This window comes from Oncorhynchus mykiss, chromosome 25 (assembly GCF_057628025.1).
Source record: "Oncorhynchus mykiss isolate SJ-2025 chromosome 25, ASM5762802v1, whole genome shotgun sequence".
Lineage (NCBI taxonomy): Eukaryota > Metazoa > Chordata > Actinopteri > Salmoniformes > Salmonidae > Oncorhynchus > Oncorhynchus mykiss.
Genome location: NC_143046.1, coordinates 80,811,971 through 80,834,253, shown reverse-complemented (window position 1 = coordinate 80,834,253; position 22,283 = coordinate 80,811,971). Strand labels below are relative to the sequence as shown.

General features: G+C 43.4%; 1 protein-coding gene across 2 annotated transcripts in view; it reads left to right on the top strand.

Moving 5' to 3' along the window:
* Nucleotides 1-22,283, top strand: part of LOC118944354 (stAR-related lipid transfer protein 9) — a 67,822-nt gene that overhangs the window by 35,771 nt on the left and 9,768 nt on the right. The window contains exons 9-22 of one of the 2 annotated variants that reach the window (XM_090221261.1): nt 9-76; nt 599-696; nt 2,710-2,895; nt 4,424-4,521; nt 4,671-4,748; nt 4,897-4,974; nt 5,156-5,335; nt 9,328-9,379; nt 9,460-9,585; nt 9,777-9,859; nt 9,947-10,008; nt 12,933-13,150; nt 13,325-14,555; nt 14,663-22,270. In XM_090221261.1, the coding sequence (XP_090077387.1) occupies nt 9-76; nt 599-696; nt 2,710-2,895; nt 4,424-4,521; nt 4,671-4,748; nt 4,897-4,974; nt 5,156-5,335; nt 9,328-9,379; nt 9,460-9,585; nt 9,777-9,859; nt 9,947-10,008; nt 12,933-13,150; nt 13,325-14,555; nt 14,663-22,270 (10,166 nt within the window). Of the gene's footprint in view, nt 1-8; nt 77-598; nt 697-2,709; nt 2,896-4,423; nt 4,522-4,670; nt 4,749-4,896; nt 4,975-5,155; nt 5,336-9,327; nt 9,380-9,459; nt 9,586-9,776; nt 9,860-9,946; nt 10,009-10,718; nt 11,413-12,932; nt 13,151-13,324; nt 14,556-14,662; nt 22,271-22,283 lie in introns of those variants that run through there. The other variant, XM_090221262.1, reaches the window with a different exon arrangement.

Genomic DNA, 22,283 nt, shown 5'->3' with positions numbered 1-22,283 from the left:
CCATATAGGCTATTCTGGAGGACAACCTTCCCTCAGAGATTGTAAGCAAGATCAACCTGGTAGACCTGGCTGGCAGGTGAGTTTGTTAAAGAGGTCGCCATGCTTATTCAGAATCAGAATCATCTTTATTCGCCAAGTACATACTCAGAATATTACTTGGTGATTTGGTACTGCTAGTGATAGACAACATTTAGAGACGGATATCAGCCTTATCATTCCAGAAGGTCTTTGTATGCATGACCAAGCTGCCCCCTAGTGGAGCTCTTCTGCCGCGACTGTGTGTTCACCGAGCCGGCACTTTCATTTTATCACAACACAGCTTTTCAGTAGATACCATTTCCATCACAGGAGGTTGGTGGCACCTTAATTGGGGAGGACTGGCTTGTGGTAATGAGTGGAGTGGAATTTGTGGAATGGTATCAAATACTTCAGACTCATGGTTTCCATGGTTTCCAGGTGTTTGATGCCATTCCATTTGCTCCATTCCAGCCATATTATGAGTCGTCCTCCCCTTAGCAGCCTCCACTGATTTCCAGTGTTGCGTTTCTCTGTAGACGATGTAATCTCCAGTGTGTGTTGTGTTTTATTGCTCTGAAAGTGAGAGAGCAGACCCCCACTACTGCAGAGACAGACTCACTGAGGGATCCAACATCAACAAGTCCCTGGTGACACTGGGTATCGTCATCTCTGCTCTGGGTAAATAAAGGGGACTTTTAATTACTGACTTTTATTCTCAAATCCCTTCAAATCCCATCTCTGTTGTTCCATCTCTTTGTCAGAATTTAGCTTATCGTACAAAATAACATACTGAACCAAAATGAACATATTTCATTCCTACCGGGTGAAATTAACATCTTTGATTCATACAGGGTGACATGAACATCTTTAATTCATACAGGGTGACATGAACATCTTTAATTCATACAGGGTAAAATTAACATCTTTAATTCATACAGGGTGACATGAACATCTTTAATTCATACAGGGTGACATGAACATCTTTAGTTCATACAGGGTGACATGAACATATTTAATTCATACCGGGTGACATGAACATCTTTAATTCATACAGGGTGACATGAACATATTTCATTCAGACAGGGTGACATGAACATATTTCATTCATACAGGGTGACATGAACATATTTCATTCATACAGGGTGATATGAACATCTTTAATTCATACAGGGTGATATGAACATCTTTAATTCATACAGGGTGAACATATTGATATGATATGAACATATTTAATTCATACCGGGTGACATGAACATATTTCATTCAGACAGGGTGATATGAACATATTTCATTCATACAGGGTGACATGAACATATTTCATTCATACAGGGTGATATGAACATCTTTATTTCATACAGGGTGATATGAACATCTTTAATTCATACAGGGTGATATGAACATCTTTAATTCAGACAGGGTGAACATATTGATATGATATGAACATATTTCATTCATACAGGGTGATATGAACATCTTTAATTCAGACAGGGTGAACATATTGATATGATATGAACATATTTCATTCATACAGGGTGATATGAACATCTTTAATTCAGACAGGGTGAACATATTGATATGATATGAACATATTTCATTCATACAGGGTGATATGAACATCTTTAATTCAGACAGGGTGAACATATTGATATGATATGAACATATTTCATTCATACAGGGTGATATGAACATCTTTAATTCAGACAGGGTGAACATATTGATATGATATGAACATATTTCATTCATACAGGGTGACATGAACATATTTCATTCATACAGGGTGATATGAACATCTTTATTTCAGACAGGGTGATATGAACATCTTTAATTCATACAGGGTGACATGAACATCTTTAATTCAGACAGGGTGATATGAACATCTTTAATTCATACAGGGTGACATGAACATCTTTAATTCAGACAGGGTGATATGAACATCTTTAATTCATACAGGGTGACATGAACATCTTTAATTCAGACAGGGTGAACATATTGATATGATATGAACATATTTCATTCATACAGGGTGATATGAACATCTTTAATTCAGACAGGGTGAACATATTGATATGATATGAACATATTTCATTCATACAGGGTGATATGAACATCTTTAATTCAGACAGGGTGATATGAACATATTTCATTCAGACAGGGTGAACATATTGATATGATATGAACATATTTCATTCATACAGGGTGATATTTGTAGATCATGTTCTCTAGAAGTATGCCTCACGTAACTGACCCAGTGCCCTACACTCTACACTGTGAGATGAGCCAAGCGAGACTACCCTACTTTTAACACAATCTGTTACACTGTCCCTGTATCTCTCCCTAACTCTGTCTCGATATTGTCCCTGTCTCTTGTCCTTCCCTCTCTCTACCTGTCCCTTTCTCTTTCTCTGTCTTTGTCTCTGTTCCTGTCTCTATAACCCAACCCTCCCCTTGTCTCTGTTCCTGTCTCTATAACCCAACCCTCCCCTTGTCTCTGTTCCTGTCTCTATAACCCAACCCTCCCCTTGTCTCTGTTCCTGTCTCTATAACCCAACCCTCCCCTTGTCTCTGTTCCTGTCTCTATAACCCAACCCTCCCCTTGTCTCTGTTCCTGTCTCTATAACACAACCCTCCCCTTGTCTCTGTTCCTGTCTCTATAACCCAACCCTCCCCTTGTCTCTGTTCGTCCCTCTCTAGCCCAGAACTCTCAGATGTCCAGTAGTTGTCAGAGCATCAACAGTGTGGCCAGTCACACCAGCTGTCTGTCTGGTGGTGGTGGTGGAGGAGGGAGAAGACACTGCTTCATCCCCTACAGGGACTCAGTCCTCACCTGGCTCCTCAAAGACAGCCTGGGAGGAAACGCTAAGACCATCATGATCGCCAGTGAGTTGTAGTCTCTTCCTACAACTGCCTTGTGGAACACTGCCACTGAGTCTGGCAAGCGAGACTATCCAGTCACAAACATTGGCTAAACATATTTAAGTAAACTAGTGGGACTAGAGGGAAGTACTTGATCAAATCAAAGTTTATTTGTCACGTGCGCCGAATACGACAGGTGTTCTTCACCTTACAGTGAAATGCTTATTTGATGTAATAGTGCCAATGTTTGTTGGACTTTGGAATTATAAGATGGACATTGTCTTTTTTCCAGACCAATAGTAGTTGTTGATATAGTCACAGAGGTTGTCATGGCTGTAGTGTTATTGTTACAGTATTGAGTCACAGAGGTTGTCATGGCTGTAGTGTTATTGTTACAGTATTGAGTCACAGAGGTTGTCATGGCTGTAGTGTTATTGTTACAGTATTGAGTCACAGAGGTTGTCATGGCTGTAGTGTTATTGTTACAGTATTGAGTCACATAGGTTTTCATGGCTATAGTGTTATTGTTACAGTATTGAGTCACAGAGGTTGTCATGGCTGTAGTGTTATTGTTACAGTATTGAGTCACAGAGGTTGTCATGGCTGTAGTGTTATTGTTACAGTATTGAGTCACAGAGGTTGTCATGGCTGTAGTGTTATTGTTACAGTATTGAGTCACAGAGGTTGTCATGGCTGCAGTGTTATTGTTACAGTATTGAGTCACAGAGGTTGTCATGGCTGTAGTGTTATTGTTACAGTATTGAGTCACAGAGGTTGTCATGGCTATAGTGTTATTGTTACAGTATTGAGTCACATAGGTTGTCATGGCTATAGTGTTATTGTTACAGTATTGAGTCACAGAGGTTGTCATGGCTGTAGTGTTATTGTTACAGTATTGAGTCACAGAGGTTGTCATGGCTATAGTGTTATTGTTACAGTATTGAGTCACAGAGGTTGTCATGGCTGTAGTGTTATTGTTAAAGTATTGAGTCACAGAGGTTGTCATGGCTGTAGTGTTATTGTTACAGTATTGAGTCACAGAGGTTGTCATGGCTGTAGTGTTATTGTTACAGTATTGAGTCACAGAGGTTGTCATGGCTGTAGTGTTATTGTTACAGTATTGAGTCACAGAGGTTGTCATGGCTGTAGTGTTATTGTTACAGTATTGAGTCACATAGGTTGTCATGGCTGTCATGTTATTTTTACAGTATTGAGTCACAGAGGTTGTCATGGCTGTAGTGTTATTGTTACAGTATTGAGTCACATAGGTTGTCATGGCTGTAGTGTTATTGTTACAGTATTGAGTCACAGAGGTTGTCATGGCTGTAGTGTTATTGTTACAGTATTGAGTCACATAGGTTGTCATGGCTGTAGTGTTATTGTTACAGTATTGAGTCACAGAGGTTGTCATGGCTGTAGTGTTATTGTTACAGTATTGAGTCACAGAGGTTGTCATGGCTGTAGTGTTATTGTTACAGTATTGAGTCACAGAGGTTGTCATGGCTGTAGTGTTATTGTTAGAGTGGTAAATGTGATTCCCTGTCTGTTGCAGCTGTGTCCCCATCCAGTAGCAGCTACAATGAGACTCTCAGCACCCTGCGCTACGCTGCTCACGCTAGGAACATCGTCAACAAGCCCAGGGTCAATGAGGTAAGGCTTCTGGAGATGTTGTTCTGTATTTGTGGGGCCATTGCCTTGTCATGTCATCCACTGCCTTTTATTACTGTGAGGTCTGAATTTGTTCAGTTGGGGACACCGTAGAGAAACGTTTCCAGATGAAAAGGGATGTCTTTCTACAGGATGCCAGTGTGAGGCTGATCCGAGAGCTACGTGAGGAGATAGACAGGCTGAAGAGAACGCTTCTCAGCTTCCAGATGGTACTTATCGTCCTGGATTATTATTAGGAATGGAATAATCTGAGATCACCTGGTTTTGATTTCAGATTATTAGTGCTAACTGCCTTCATGTTATTTGTCTTTGCTAAATTGACCAAAATGTGTTATTTCTCCTTTAATTCCATCGTAGCAACTGAATCCTAGCCCTTCTCTGAGTGATCAGAGAGACGGGAGTCTGTCTGACATCGTGTTGCAGAACGAACTAAAGGTAGAGTAACGATATATTAGAAATCTACTTGACGCTGCTCCAGAATTGTATTCTCCACTTTTACTTATTTTATCCTTTCCTGACATCACTACTCTCCACTATACCTGAACCTACTGTCTCCAGCTGAAAGGACTTTACATGAATGTTCTATTCAATCAATCAATCCTCTTCCATCTTCCAGGTGGATGAGCTGACGAAGGACTGGTCAGAGAGCTGGCGGGACAAGAAGGAGCTGTTGGAACAGTACAGTGTGGATATCAACAGAGACTGGGGTGGGTTCCTCATCCACTCCCTGTTACCACATCTCATTACCCTGGACCGGGACGTACTCAGCACCGGGGTCACCTTCTATCACCTCAGGGTATATACAATACACACTTTAGGATACTAATACATACTTCCTCATCCACTTCCTGTTACCTTCTATCACCTCAGGGTATATACAATACACACTTTAGGATACTAATACATACTTCCTCATCTACTTCCTGTTACCTTCTATCACCTCAGGGTATATACAATACACACTTTAGGATACTAACACATACTTCCTCATCCACTTCCTGTTACCTTCTATCACCTCAGGGTATATACAATACACACTTTAGGATACTAATACATACTTCCTCATCTACTTCCTGTTACCTTCTATCACCTCAGGGTATATACACAATACACACTTTAGGATACTAATACATACTTCCTCATCCACTTCCTGTTACCTTCTATCACCTCAGGGTATATACAATACACACTTTAGGATACTAATACATACTTCCTCATCTACTTCCTGTTACCTTCTATCACCTCAGGGTATATACATGTCACGTAGAGTAGGCCAGAAGGCTAAACTGGATAACCTAACCTCTATCAAAATAAAAAGATGGCGGAACCGCAAAAGTTCTTCTGTGCAAAGGTGTTTATTTACAAGTGATTCCGGAACAAAAAACAACAGTACTGCCATCAACGTCTACCTTATGGGACAGCTTAAAAACAATGCTGCCCCATCCACAGCTCAATCCAAAAAATGCCTTTCTAGAGACTGGAGAGAGGCTCCTTTTGTAGGGCTAGCCCCTCCCCTCAGAACAATTAACCCTAATTAATTAATCAATTAACAATACAAACCTACATTTTCCATGAACTAAACATACTAAAGGATATACATTGCAACACGGTTTTAAACAATATCACAACATAACATTTACAACATTACATCACTACTGACAATATCTTTCAATATGCATTAATGAGCCATTTGGGACAGGCACTATAAAGCCAACCCAATTCCCTTAGCTCGGGTCCTTTTCCAGCATACCCGGAAGCTACAGAGATGGAGAGAGAGGAACAGAACAAACAAACAATGCGCCCATCCACAACATTGATAAGTATAATAATTATTGTATCTCTCAAATATGAACATTGACAAGTGTGAAATGCATATACCAAGACAGAAGTTAAATTGTGTGTCGACCCACATTGTTAACTTATGGTATAATGGCGCAGAGAGGAGTGATGAATATGTGTGTGCGTTAAAGAACCAAATGCTGCCCGCGGCCAGTGACGGACTTCTACGTCACAATACAATACACACTTTAGGATACTAATACATACTTCCTCATCCACTTCCTGTTACCTTCTATCACCTCAGGGTATATACAATACACACTTTAGGATACTAACACATACTTCCTCATCCACTTCCTGTTACCTTCTATCACCTCAGGGTATATACAATACACACTTTAGGATACTAATACATACTTCCTCATCTACTTCCTGTTACCTTCTATCACCTCAGGGTATATACAATACACACTTTAGGATACTAATACATACAGTGCCTTGCAAAAGTATTCGGCCCCCTTGAACTTTGCGACCTTTTGCCACATTTCAGGCTTCAAACATAAAGATATAAAACTGTATTTTTTTGTGAAGAATCAACAACAAGTGGGACACAATCATGAAGTGGAACGACATTTATTGGATATTTCAAACTTTTTTAACAAATCAAAAACTGAAAAATTGGGCGTGCAAAATTATTCAGTCCCCTTAAGTTAATACTTTGTAGCTCCACCTTTTGCTGCGATTACAGCTGTAAGTCGCTTGGGGTATGTCTCTATCAGTTTTGCACATCGAGAGACTGAAATTTTTTCCCATTCCTCCTTGCAAAACAGCTCGAGCTCAGTGAGGTTGGATGGAGAGCATTTATGAACAGCAGTTTTCAGTTCTTTCCACAGATTCTCGATTGGATTCAGGTCTGGACTTTGACTTGGCCATTCTAACACCTGGATATGTTTATTTTTGAACCATTCCATTGTAGATTTTGCTTTATGTTTTGGATCATTGTCTTGTTGGAAGACAAATCTCCGTCCCAGTCTCAGGTCTTTTGCAGACTCCATCAGGTTTTCTTCCAGAATGGTCCTGTATTTGGCTCCATCCATCTTCCCATCAATTTTAACCATCTTCCCTGTCCCTGCTGAAGAAAAGCAGGCCCAAACCATGATGCTGCCACCACCATGTTTGACAGTGGGGATGGTGTGTTGCTTTTACGCCAAACATAACGTTTTGCATTGTTGCCAAAAAGTTCAATTTTGGTTTCATCTGACCAGAGCACCTTCTTCCACATGTTTGGTGTGTCTCCCAGGTGGCTTGTGGCAAACTTTAACCGACACTTTTTATGGATATCTTTAAGAAATGGCTTTCTTCTTGCCACTCTTCCATAAAGGCCAGATTTGTGCAATGTACAACTGATTGTTGTCCTATGGACAGAGTCTCCCACCTCAGCTGTAGATCTCTGCAGTTCATCCAGAGTGATCATGGGCCTCTTTGCTGCATCTCTGATCAGTCTTCTCCTTGTATGAGCTGAAAGTTTAGAGGGACGGCCAGGTCTTGGTAGATTTGCAGTGGTCTGATACTCCTTCCATTTCAATATTATCGCTTGCACAGTTCTCCTTGGGATGTTTAAAGCTTGGGAAATCTTTTTGTATCCAAATCCGGCTTTAAACTTCTTCACAACAGTATCTCGGACCTGCCTGGTGTGTTCCTTGTTCTTCATGATGCTCTCTGCGCTTTTAACGGACCTCTGAGACTATCACAGTGCAGGTGCATTTATACGGAGACTTGATTACACACAGGTGGATTGTATTTATCATCATTAGTCATTTAGGTCAACATTGGATCATTCAGAGATCCTCACTGAACTTCTGGAGAGAGTTTGCTGCACTGAAAGTAAAGGGGCTGAATCATTTTGCACGCCCAATTTTTCAGTTTTTGATTTGTTAAAAAAGTTTGAAATATCCAATAAATGTCGTTCCACTTCATGATTGTGTCCCACTTGTTGTTGATTCTTCACAAAAAAATACAGTTTTATATCTTTATGTTTGAAGCCTGAAATGTGGCAAAAGGTCGCAAAGTTTAAGGGGGCCGAATACTTTCGCAAGGCACTGTACTTCCTCATCCACTTCCTGTTACCTTCTATCACCTTAGGGTATGAGCACACACACATGAATACACAGACCACAATCATACACACACACACACACACACACACACACACACACACACACAACCACGGAACCATTGACATTCTTCTATACTACCTCTGTATATTCTGTTCTTGACTTTTTCTGACTAAAATGTCTCTCTTTTGGTCTTACATTCTGTTCTTCCTTCTCTCTGTTCTGCTCGCTGTACCAGATGCATCTCACTCCATCCTCTCTCATGTTTCTCCCTCGTTCCTGGTGTTTTCACTTCTCTAATGGCTGAATGTGATTGGATAAGAGGCATTCCGTTGTGAGGCGCTCAGGGGACGTAGCTACGACTGTCCTGATTCTGACAGCGGCTAGAATGTCTTTAGGCCTGGCGATTATACCACTGTATTTAAAGAGCGGAAACCACCTGGGAATCCATAGTGTTCCTGTAGTTACATAATATAGCCTTTTTTCCCACAAGATAGCATTTGATAAACAAATACTTGTTTTGCTGACAGGTAGCCTAAGTGTAGGGGTCAGAGTTTAAATGTAATTTAGCAGACACTCTTATCCATCGCAACTTACAGGAGCAGTTATGTGCTTTTCTCAAGACACATCGATAGATTTTTCACGTAGTCAGCGTTGGGATTTGAACCAGCAATCGTCCAGTTGCTGGCCCAACGTTCTTAACCGCTAGGCTACCTGACACCAGAGTTCTGTGGAAGTCATATTTTGACATAGTAGAACACTGTGTGTTAGTCATTTTATCTCAACCCAACTATTTCAACCCAACTGTGCGTTTGTTGATTTTTTTCCCCCTCAACAATCCACTGTTTCAATTCTCTGTCATTCTAAACTCTTGGCTGCCCTCTGTCTGTTGTAGGAGGGGGTAACAAGGATTGGACCTCAGGACAAACTGGTTGAATCACAAATAGGTAGGCAGATGTCATATAGAATTGCAACTTCAAATGTGTGTTTTATTTTTGAGTCATTGTGGTATGTATCTCCTCTCCAGACCTCCAGGGCGGCACCACCTGTGAGATAGAGAACCAGTCTGGGGTTGTGACCCTGAGGCCGCTGCCAGGGACTGTCTGCATGATCAAAGACAGGGAGGTGACGGAGCCCTGCAGACTGGCACAAGGTAGGCCCTCACCTGGTTCTCACACACGTTTTAATCCCTGGTTAAAGAGTTTCTTTCTCGTTACACTTCAGTTGACAGGGACAATTCAGTTAATGGCTTACAGTACACAAAGGAGCATTTAGACTAGCGCTTTGGGCCTCAACAACCACGTACATTTTTCAGTTTGTATCTCTCTCTCTCTCTCTCTTCAGGGACCTTGATCACACTTGGAGGTGTCCACAAGTTCCGTTTCAACCACCCAGCAGAGGCTGAGGTCATGAGAGAACGGAGACAGGTGGGTGCTACTGACCAGTAATGTGATTGTGAAGAAGCTCCTGATTTTGGGGGGATTGATTGGTAACTCATATTATCCGCTTGACAGGCCAGTGAAGGTGCACTGAACTGCAGCTACAATGATTTTCAAGCCTTGACCTCTGATTCCAGGTAAACACACACAATGAATGTAAACTCACCACCAACCACTGACAATCACAGGTCAGGAGCATCTTTGAATTCTGCTCACTACACATGTGCTAAAAAGATTCTGCTGAGTAAAGCCCCATTGGCCAAACCCTCCCCTAAACCGGACGACGCAGAGCCAGTTGTTTCTGCTGAGCTCCCATAGTAGACCCATTGCATACATATTTAATATCTAGTCTTTGTAGTACAACCTACTGATGGTGGAGGTGCAAGGGATAAAATGGTGAATGCTTCATGCATGTTGTTTATTTATATGAGAGAGAGAGAGAGAGAGGAAGAGAGAGAGAAAGAGAGAGAGAGAGCTTACTTCTGTGTCTACTACCTCTTAGTTATAGAAAGATATGTTTTGGTTTGCTCAGCTCAAATGTTTGTAGATCAAAAGGCAAATACTTGAAGAAAGGGGATAAAACACACTCACTGAAATATTCTTTCAGCTGAAATGTAAAAATGTTTTGCAGCAGAGGTCAAAATGAACAGATGTGTTGCGGCGGCAGACTCCGGCAGCGTTTGGAAAGCTGCAAATGAAGAGTAATATACAAAAAAAGGAGGAGTTCTTCATTAAAGCCTCTAGGGATCTGTGTTTGTAAGACATAGATATAAAAAGGCCCTCTGTGTAACAGCAACTTTTCTCTATCACCTTGTCTCTTAAATGGCTGTACGACTTCTAAACCAAGAAACCTCAGTTGACACACATCATGTCTGACCGCATTGAAGTGTCTGGCTACAGGGGACTTCTCATCACCTGGTCTGACTACAGGGGACTTCTCATCACCTGGTCTGACTACAGGGGACTTCTCATCACCTGGTCTGACTACAGGGGACTTCTCATCACCTGGTCTGACTACAGGGGAATTCTCATCACCTGGTCTGACTACAGGGGACTTCTCATCACCTGGTCTGACTACAGGGGACTTCTCATCACCTGGTCTGACTACAGGGGACTTCTCATCACCTGGTCTGACTACAGGGGACTTCTCATCACCTGGTCTGGCTACAGGGGACTTCTCATCACCTGGTCTGGCTACAGGGGACTTCTCATCACCTGGTCTGACTACAGGGGACTTCTCATCACCTGGTCTGACTACAGGGGACTTCTCATCACCTGGTCTGACTACAGGGGACTTCTCATCACCTGGTCTGGCTACAGGGGACTTCTCATCACCTGGTCTGACTACAGGGGACTTCTCATCACCTGGTCTGACTACAGGGGACTTCTCATCACCTGGTCTGGCTACAGGGGACTTCTCATCACCTGGTCTGACTACAGGGGACTTCTCATCACCTGGTCTGACTACAGGGGACTTCTCATCACCTGGTCTGGCTACAGGGGACTTCTCATCACCTGTTCTGATGTTGCTCTTGTGTTCTGTAATAATATTACCTTCAATTGTCTCTGACACTTTCCAACATAATAGCCACATAGACACTTCAGTAAATAGACCACAAATGTTCATTTTAAAGGAAATTCTACCCCATTTCTTTCCTGTATGAGGGTGAGGAAAGACATTTCCCTTGATTATTGCATCACAGTTCACACAATTATGACATGGAAAATTGCTTGAGGGGAGGGTAGATAGACAATTCTGATGGGGGTACATATTAATCTGAGCTTACCAGGCAGTCCCTTAGGTTTCTGGCACGTTTAAAAGTGAATTGAGGGATATTCTGAAAAGCCCCGCCCACAGAGGGCTCCCATACACGGAACATGCCAATGCTTTTTAATGGAGGATTTATCAGCCTGAGAGGGAGGGATATACGTAGAAGACAGACAGTAGCCTGATCATTAGGGGGGGCAGGTTTAGGAGTCAATAAGCTGTCCCGTGTAACATTACGTACTTTACAAACAAACTTATCCAACAACTTCTTATCATAACCCTTGGAGGCAAACCAATCGCACAAGGTGGTGGCATGTTTTTCAGCAATACATATTCTTCTGACCCTCAGCAGCTGGCTGTAAGGTAGACTATTATCTAAGAGTGTCACGTTCTGACCTTAGTTCCTTTGTTATGTCTTTGTTTTAGTATAGTCAGGGCGTGAGTTGGGTGGGTTGTCTATGTTTGTTTTTCTTTAATTTGGGATTTCTGTGTTGGCCTGGTATGGTTCTCAATCAGAGGCAGCTGTCAATCGTTGTCCCTGATTGAGAATCATACTTAAGTAGCCTGGTTTCACATTTGAGTTGTGGGTGTTTGTCTTCCGTGTCAGTGTTTGTTACCACACGGGACTGTTTCATTTATTCACGTTTATTGTTTTGTTCCAGTGTTCTGTTGTGTTTGATTAATCATTATGGACACTTACCACGCTGCGCATTGGTCCTCCGATCCTTCTCGCTACTCCTCCTCAGAAAAGGAGGACGAAAACCTTTACAAAGAGTAGACGGATGGTAACTTGAATAATGCAGGAGATCGTTTATATTCGTCTTCTGGCGATACAGTGGTCTGAAGTCCATTGTCTTTGCTAACCAGTACATCCAAAGAAGAAACAGTTTCCTCATTGGATTCCAGAGTGAATTTCATAGTAGGCAATCTGAAATGAATGTACAGTCTGAACTCTTTCAGTTCCTCATATGTCCCACTCCAAATGATAAAAAAACATTAATGTTGCGGAACCAACATTTCAAAAGGGGGAAAAATGCATTAACATTATAAACCAATCGTCAAACTTCCCCATAAATAAATGTGCGTAATTCGGTGGGAATGGGGACCCCATCGCAGTGCCCTGTGACTGGATGTAGAAAACATTCTCAAAGCCGTTTTTGGTTAACAACACTTGAGCCACGTAAAAAGTCAGCGGGAGGCCCATGTTCATCTCTCTTGTCTAACTCAAGTATAATTGTGTATAACTGTGTCATATATGTGTGAAATATTATTTGTGTATCTGTATGTGAACAGGGCTGGAGGAGAGGCAGTCCAGGGGCAGACGGGTGACCGTGAGGCTGAGGGTAAGGAGCCTCCCCCCAGGCAGCAGTGTGTTGTGGACCAGCTGCGGTGCGTGGAAGAGCAGAGGGGGTATGTGGAGTGTCTACGCCAAGAAATCCAGAATGAACAGAGACGAGCTGAGAGAGATCTAGAGAGAGAACAGGCCCATCTGAGACAACGACACACTGACAGTGAGTACACCTCTACTTAAATACAGGCTACAGTGCTAAATACATAGGATATACTTTGAGAGAATAGCTTAAATATTTATTTATTATATGTGTCTCTGTACAATTAAGTTATACAAGGAAATGATCACTTTTTGTATGTGCATGTTAAATATGCTCTGTTTTATCTGCCTTCAGTCCAGCAGTGGATCTTACAAGAGAAGCAGCGTCTGGCAGCTATAGCCTTAGAGGAAAGAGGAACTCAGGAGTTTAGTGTACAGACTGATCCTTTACAGGCTGATCCTTTACAGACTGATCCTTTACAGGCTGATCCTTTACAGACTGATCCTTTACAGACTGATCCTTTACATACTGATCCTATACAGACTGATCCTATACAGGCTGATCCTATACAGGCTGATCCTTTACAGACCGATCCTTTACAGACCGATTCTTTACAGACTGATCCTTTACAGACTGATCCTTTACAGGCTGACCCTTTACAGACTGATCCTTTACAGACTGATCCTTTACAGACTGATCCTTTACAGACTGATCCTTTACAGGCTGATCCTTTACAGACTGATCCTTTACAGACTGATCCTTTACAGACTGATCCTTTACAGACTGATCCTATACAGACTGATCCTTTACAGACTGATCCTTTACAGACTGATCCTTTACAGGCTGATCCTTTACAGACTGATCCTTTACAGACTGATCCTATACAGACTGATCCTTTAAAGGCTGATCCTTTACAGACTGATCCTTTACAGGCTGATCCTTTACAGACTGATCCTTTACAGACTGATCCTATACAGGCTGATCCTTTACAGACTGATCCTTTACAGACTGATCCTATACAGACTGATCCTTTACAGACTGATCCTATTCAGACTGATCCTTTACAGACTGATTCTTTACAGACTGATCCTTTTCAGACTGATCCTATACAGACTGATCGTATACAAACTGATCCTGCACCAGCTGATCCTATACCAACTGATCCTATACCAACTGATCCTATACCAGCTCCCATCCTAGACAGCCTGCTAACGGAAGATTCGGAAGGTTCTGATGAAGAGAGTGATCAAAGAGTTGCTCCACCCTCTAAAGTGGTTCTATACAGGAATAAGGTGGTTCAGGAGGAGTTGTCAAGACATCATACCCTGCGGCGCGCCGAGAGCCATGTTCGACACAAAAGGCTGCACTACCAGCTGGAGAGGATCGCTCGCAAGCGCCATCTACTGGACGCTAAGAGGGAACTGCAGAGGCTAGAGAAGGCCCTGCCACCTGGACTAGAGAGCCCTGTGTCTCCTGGCCTGGGGTCCCCCTCAAGGTCAAGAGGACATCAACCTGTTTTGCACAGGCATTCTGTCTCATCAGACCTGCTGTCCCGCTTATACCCCCAACACACCCCAATCTTCAGGTCAGCACAAGTAGGCTAGTCTCCCACATAGATATTTATTCAAGCTAATATTTATGTTGTAAATGATAATGTCCTTATCCCTTGTTTTGTTTTGTTTTCCCCAACAGCCACTTCCTGAAGAGAAACAGACTATCTGAACTGACATTTGGATCCATCTGTTCCAGACAATGGGTGTCTGATGAATGTCTTCCACGCGAGAGGACAAGGAGTCGCTCCAACACATTCTCCTCAGGAACACAACACAGTAGTCAGGTGCATGGGTACAGGAGTAGAGCAAGTTCCTCAGAGAACCTCAAGCCGCCTGTGAAGGAGGAGGCTCTAGTTCAGCCGCCATGCCATGAAAGACCAGAGAGGAAACCACTGCTTCCAAAACATGGACTTGAATTTACATTCAAGAACAATCAGAACCCATCACCATCACCAAATGGAGCGACCCCACAGTCAAGCAGTAATGTCATCATAAAGGGACCAACAGTTACAGTAAGCGAATCTATCAGTCAGACTCAGCGGGCTCCATGTCAGGGAGTGAAGAGCCTTCCCTGTGGTAGTAGCAAAGGCTTGGAAACGATCCAGAAGGTCTTATCACGCTCAGTCGGCCCTGGGATAAAGACACCGTTAGCCAGGGTGTTTAGAAAACCACCATCAGGGTTGAGTATTGGAGGCAGAGGGACCACGCCTAGTGGTAAAACACCAAGCCGATTTCACTGGAAACTAAAGCGAGGTGTAGAAGGCGTCAAGATGAGCAGGACGAAATGCACGATGAAAACAACTGTCTCATGTGAGGACCTTGATCAGAAGAATCCTTCACATGATTGTGGGTGGAGACAAAGACAGTGGCATAGTGCAGAGTCTCTGATGAACCAGACTAGCACCCTAAGGTGGGTGGAGAGACCGCAGGGACTGGGACTGGCAGGATTGGAGAAGTATGACGGTGAGGAAGAAGAAAAGGGGGAAGAGGAGGGTGACCAATCCTCAGACTGTGACAGCTTGTTCTCTGTGGACTCCCTGTCCTCAGTCTATGCTATAGCCCTGGCAGAGCAGCTGAAGCAGGAGAAGGCTATCCAGAGCGAAGGAGAGAGTGAAGACAGTCAGATGTCGAAGGACTCACTGGCTATGGAGAGCAGAGGGAAGCATATTGCAGCAAGGCCTGCACAGAGACGGACTGTGGTAGTACCCAGTCACTCTGTGGTGAGGGGTTGTCTCAATCCCTTGATTGGAAAAACTATAAACATGGCGTCGGAGATTCAGCCAACTGAAGAGGGAAGGGAAGACATTGGGAAACCTAATGAAATGCCAGCAGAGGCTTCCTGGAGCCATCATGGCGGTCCTAAAACCCGAGTCAATAAAGAAACCGGCGCAACAAGGGAATCACTGTACCAGAATCAGCCAGCAACAGAACCCAGGTGTAGGGACCCTGTATCAAAGCTGAGTGAAGAGCTTGGGCATGTCCACACCATGTTGACCAGCAGCCCTTGCTCTCTGAGCAGCTGTAGTGTGGGGGAACCAGAGAGTTTGCTCGTGCATACAGATGCATGGTCCTACACTGATGCAGCAGATAGTCCTAGGATCCTTAGGGACTCTGCCGTGTTGAGGAGGAGGATGGTATTTAGTCATGGTGCGTTGGACAGCAACAGTAGTCCCAGCCCCATCAGTGTGGATCTGTCTGACTGTCAGTGTGGATTTAGATCCACTGGATCCTATAGCGCTGCATCTACCGACAGCACAGAGTGCGAACATGTCACATTATCTTCAGAAGTGATGTTTGTGGGAGTAGCAGACCTAACAAACTACACCGATACTAGTTTGTCTACCTACAGTCATCTGTCAAAAGCCAGTCTGTTAACTTACCCTAAAACTGAAGGTGAGATGTTGAATGAGACACCTGCCATCCAAAGTGCCCCAAATAATTATTCTGGAGATAATGAACTATGCAATTTAGATGGAGACATGGAAGAAGTCAGAGAAGAGGAGTTTTGCGAAGCAAGCAATACCAAAGACATATCACTTGAAAGTGAGTTTGAAATTCTGCAAAAGCTTGAAACCAAAGTCACTGAGCAGGACTGCGTGTTGCCAGAGCAGGACTGTGTGTTGCCAGAGCAGGACTGTGTGTTGCCAGAGCAGGACTGTGTGTTGCCAGAGAATGACTGTGTGTTGCCAGAGCAGGACTGTGTGTTGCCAGAGCAGGACTGTGTGTTGCCAGAGCAGGACTGTGTGTTGCCAGAGCAGGAGTTTTTCAAAGTGTCTTGTAAAAATTCCATAAAGAAGAAGAAAGGCCTGCAGGACAGTTTCATTGGCAGCTTGAAAATTCCAAAGAGGAGCAACGGAGGGGACTTCGTAGCGTTGTCTACTGTAACAGTCAAGAACAGCCAGGAAGTTATTTCACCAGATGACAACAATAACACCAGTGAATTAAAAGATAAACAAACTTCCTCTGCAGTTGATTCATTTAAACTAAATCTGAGCTGCAATGAAGGTCACTTCAAACGAGATACCTACGCTTTAGTAGCAATGTCAGTGTCTGTGCACATATCCCATGAAAATCTCTCTCCATGTGGCCATAAAACCATTGACACAGGTGGCCATAAAGAGTCTCCTTTTGGAGAGAAGGCCGTTATTGAAAAGAGAAGAGAAGTAGAACAAGTTGAAGAAAGAGAATTTCAAGTGCGGGGTGAAAAGCTAAACTCAGAAAGCAAGAGAAGAGAAGTAGAGAATGTTAGATTGGGACATCACCATGGCGATAGTAACTGTAGTACATCAGACCACCGAATCTCAGAGGTGATGAAGGAGGATATGAGGATGTCATTTATAGATGGGGGTGGAGACAACAGTAACAGTGAACTGGACAGTCAAAGTAGTCAAATCCTTAATGCCTTGCCAACAAGTAATCCTAACAAATGCGATTCACCAAAAGGTCTACAAGCAGTGAAGGATCATCAAATAGCTGATGATCCACTGGTAATCATTAAGCCAGGCTCTTGTTCAACATCAGAAAAGTCTTGTATCGATTCTGAGATTCTAAAAATGGACAACACGACAGACATGGAAAACGTGAGCCACGGAAAGGTTCTTAGACTCTCTACTTCCATCAAATTAAATTCTATGAATCAACTAAGTTTGATAAGTAAAGAGAATGATCCAGACCATAGGACAAAGATCTCCTCGGAGTCCCAGTTAAGTAAAAGCTTTCAAGAGAACATGAGAGAAGTGCAACTGAAAAATGGAATAACTGATGTTGATGCAAGGGAATACAAGGGTCAGGATGCTTCTGGCTGTTCTGTCATTACACCGAATGCAAGTGTCAATTCTGGTGCAGCATCTTTAACCGTTAAAAGCCATGAGATCCAATTAAGTCTGGCATTGAACAACCGAGGGAAACCCGAATACATCAACAAGCCTGTACTGCTGCCAATGGGATGTTCTTCAATGTCTACTTCCACTTCCACTGCACCCAAAGAATTCTTACTTTCTCCAGGGAAAGTGTTTGAAAGGGATGTCCCTTTTTCACATATGGAGAACATAAAGAAACAAACAGGTCCTGAGAAGTATCATCCTCATCGTGCTTGTCTTAGTAATAACGATAAACAAACTGTCAGCCGGGCCGCTTCACCTGAGCAAAACCTGAAATCTAGTGCTCTACAACCTCTCCAGAACTGCCCAGGAACAGTGTCCTCAGTGACTACGCCACCCAATATGGCCTTTGCACATGCAAGGGACCTCATAATGGATTCAGAATATGAGGTTCAAGGCGAAAGCAAGAACCAATGCAAATTGACCTCAACGGGTGCAAGTGGACAACTTTACTTAAATGATTGTCATCGGCATGCAGCTGTAGATTCACTCTCTGATAAAATCGGGACTCAATGTACACCAGAAAACATTGAGAAGCACCACCACAGTCAACCACTCTCAAATAATTTCTGTGAATCACAGAAGCTACAGGAGAAAGGCAGAAAAAATCACATTGAGGTCAGAAATGAGCTCCAAAAAGACCCTCCCCATGCAACAAATCTGAGTCAGGAACTACCACAGTCAAAGTGCTCACTGAGTCAGGAACTACCACAGTCAAAATGCTCACTGAGTCAGGAACTACCACAGTCAAAATGCTCACTGAGTCAGGAACTACCACAGTCAAAGTGCTCACTGAGTCAGGAACTACCACAGTCAAAATGCTCACTGAGTCAGGAACTACCACAGTCAAAATGCTCACTGAGTCAGGAAATACCACAGTCAAAATGCTCATCTGAAACTCAGGTAGACAAATTTCATAAGACTTGTGTGACCATCGATCCTGATCCTAAAAATAAACATCCCAGTGTAAAACACAAAACATGTCATGTTGAAAAATGGCTGAAGACTCAGTGCAATGTGAGCAACTTTGCCTCTGACAATACCAAAGATTGCCAAATGGCTAAAAATGAAGAAGGGTCAAGGACTGATGGACCTCTGGCAAAATCTCCTGGAACCTTGTTTGATGTACCAAGTAAAATAAATAGTATTGGATCTTCTCCATCCCAAATAACACATGGAAGTAGTGATGCTAATGTGAAGATATTGGGTGACATTTGCAGAGATATCATGTCCAGAGAGGGAAATACCAAAACATCTAATTGCAGGCAATCTCATCAGTTCTGTGGCAGTAGTGTTGTTCATTACAAGAAGGGAAAGTCCAAGAGGTTCAGAAGGTCCAAAGCCCAGGCACCTCCTTGCTCATCCTCTGACTCCACACTCAAGTCTTCCTCAGATGAAGAAGAGAAAATCCCTCCCAGGTTGGATCAAAACAGGTCTTCATCAACAAGAATGAACTCAGGAACTCAAACTAATGGAAAATTAGAGGAGATGATTCAATGCAATGGTGGAGAAATTTCTCTAGTGAAAAGACAATCACCACAGTCAAAAGACAATCACACTATGGAAGCTTGTACTGACCAGACCCCATATAAATATGATGATAAAGCTGGAGTTGGCATCAGTTTGCGTCAGAAAGAACACAGTCCCAATGGACAATCACCACATATAGAGAAAATAACAAATCGGGAGAAAATCATGTCTTCCAGTATCAAAGAAACTGAGATGTCACACTACACACCAAAGACTCAAGATTTTCCAATGCATTTTGCCTCCAGCGACATCAATCCCTTTGCTCACCAATGGCAAGAAGAAGAGGCAAACCAAAGCTGCTACAAGAACCAGGTGTTTGGACGTGCCGCTGACATTTCTTGTAAATCACCGCTGCTGGATTCCACTACCAAACATATCACTAGATGCTGCAGTGTCGACAATGGTTTAAACATGCAGAACTCTCCTTTCAACTCCCACCTGAGCACTTACGCCAACAACAAGGGACTCTCCAGCACCCTGAGCAGCATGGAGGAAGATTTCAAAGATCAAACGTCCCTCAAAGCCCATCTGAAAGAACGTACTAACCAAGTCTCCGGTGTTGACGATCACAATCAACAAGTGACTCTGACCATGAGCTGTAACTCATCTTCTTGCTACAATGTATCTGGAGATCTTGGTAACAGCACTGGCCAGGTGGATGAGATCATGTTGGTTTATGACCCTTCAGAGCGGGCGTTTCAGGGTAACGGGTTTCAGAGGTCTGAAACAAACACCAGATGTGACCAGAGCACCCAGACAACCTTCACTCAAGAAACCACGACTCAGACAACGATCAACCATGGTGATCTACAGAGGAGAAACAACCGTCACAGAAAGAGCAGCACTCAGGTACCAGTGTTGCAGAAGACCACAGAGCCCTGTAGAGAGACCACCACATGGGTCAGCCTTCAGAACATGTCTGAGCATCTTTCACAGCTGATAGTAAACACGTCTGATCTTCTGGGGAATGTTCAGGGTATGAGGTCTGGCGAAAGCCTCAAACATAGCCTGATAAGAAATGTTAAATCTTCATCTCATCTGTACTCCTCCACAGATTGGATGAAGAGAGACTGCTCAACCAAAACTGCAGTAGATATTGGGATCCAGACCGAAAGGACTTTAACACCCGTTCAAGACAAAATGTCTATCCACCAAACTCTGTCCACAGACAGGTCCAAAGCCCATGAAGTTAATGTGATAGTCAAAGTGATTGGCTCAGAAGTTCTCACTGTGTCACAAGACAAAGGGCTTCCCCTTCAACATCAACTCAAGAAAAACCTGGATGATAATATTCAGAACATGCCTGACCTGCGACTCAATGGCTCCACTGTTAACCAAAGATCTATCTTGGAACCAGAGAGTCTCCCACACAAAGTCCCTTCCCTGGAGACTGTCCAACGCCACAATCATTCAAATCCTGCCATTCGTCATAGAAGCAATGAGGACTGCAATCCTGAAAGAGTGTCCTCCTCCAAAAGCTTGGGAGTATCTGAAGTCTGCCATAATTTGTCAGAAATACTCAGACCAGAAAGCCGTAATATCTTGAGAAGGAGTGACCCGGGAATAGGCTATAGAAAACAAGTGAGCTTCACAGACCGTGCATGCTCACCCATTCTCACTGTGGGTCCCAGGGCTGGTTCCAACCAGAGCAGAATAAAGTATTTACAGAGTCTCAAAGAAGAACAGAAGTTTGAGACGCAAAATAGAAGTAAACACCACATTTCGGACCAGTCAACACCTTGTTTAAGTTACGGCGGACACAACACATGCATGTCTTTCATAAAGAATGATAAGATATCAGGACATGACTCCCTTCATCTGTGTGAGAAGCCATGTGATAACTCCACCACAAAATCAATGGGATTGATATTCCTCGAGAATGTGAGTGCCCTCAGCCATTCAAGACCAAAAGGGTCTGATGGATGCTCAGAAAGTCTTAGTTCATCCGTCGACAATTACATCCACAATGAAACCAGCGTTGTCATCCAGGACGAAGAAAAGGAAATGAGCGTATGGCACAAAACCAGCCAACGTCCAATATGGTCCCTTCCTTCTGTTCTAAGCAGTAACAGAGTCGCTATGCAGAACCACACCTCTCTCGTCTTTAGTCAGACTGGTGAGTCCAAACACGAGGAGAAATCCTTCTCTACTTATGGAGATCAACTAAGCTACAGAAGACTTTCAATAGATTACCACAACAGTAGATCATCAGAGCATCCCTTGGAGCACTTCACTGGTGCTTATGAACATTCCCCTATCAGTGACAACACCATCCATGTTCAGGAGGATGACATGGTGTCGTTGGGCCCAAGCGAGTGCAACACAGACATTCTAGTGAACACCAACCCAGTCACCCACACTCCCAACTTCCAAAACTCCCCACATCAGCTAGATCACCAGCGGCTCCCTGAGGACCTACCTGTGCACAACAAGTTCACCAACTGGTCTGGTATCAGTCAGCATCCCTCTGAGATAGGACGGACTAATAGTTTAATGAAACCAGCCGTGTATCTACCTACTGGTCATGAAGCACAGAGGAACCAGCCAGAGTGGGCTGAGCTGGAGAGCCAGGAGTCAGAGTCCAACTTGAGTCCAGAGGCCATGTTCCATAAGGACAAGAAGACAAGAGAGATAGAGAGGCTACATAAAGAGCGCGAGCAGGTCATGGCTACGGTCCAACTGAACATGAACCCTCATCATCTGACCGTGGAGATGACTGAAGCCAAGCTGCACTACGGTCTGGGAGAGATGGACACGTTGTTAAAGATGCTGACATCTGGTGGAACCAAGGAGGAGGAACCGTCCCCTGTCCCTACCAAACAGCAGCTCTATGACCAGTAAGGTTAAATG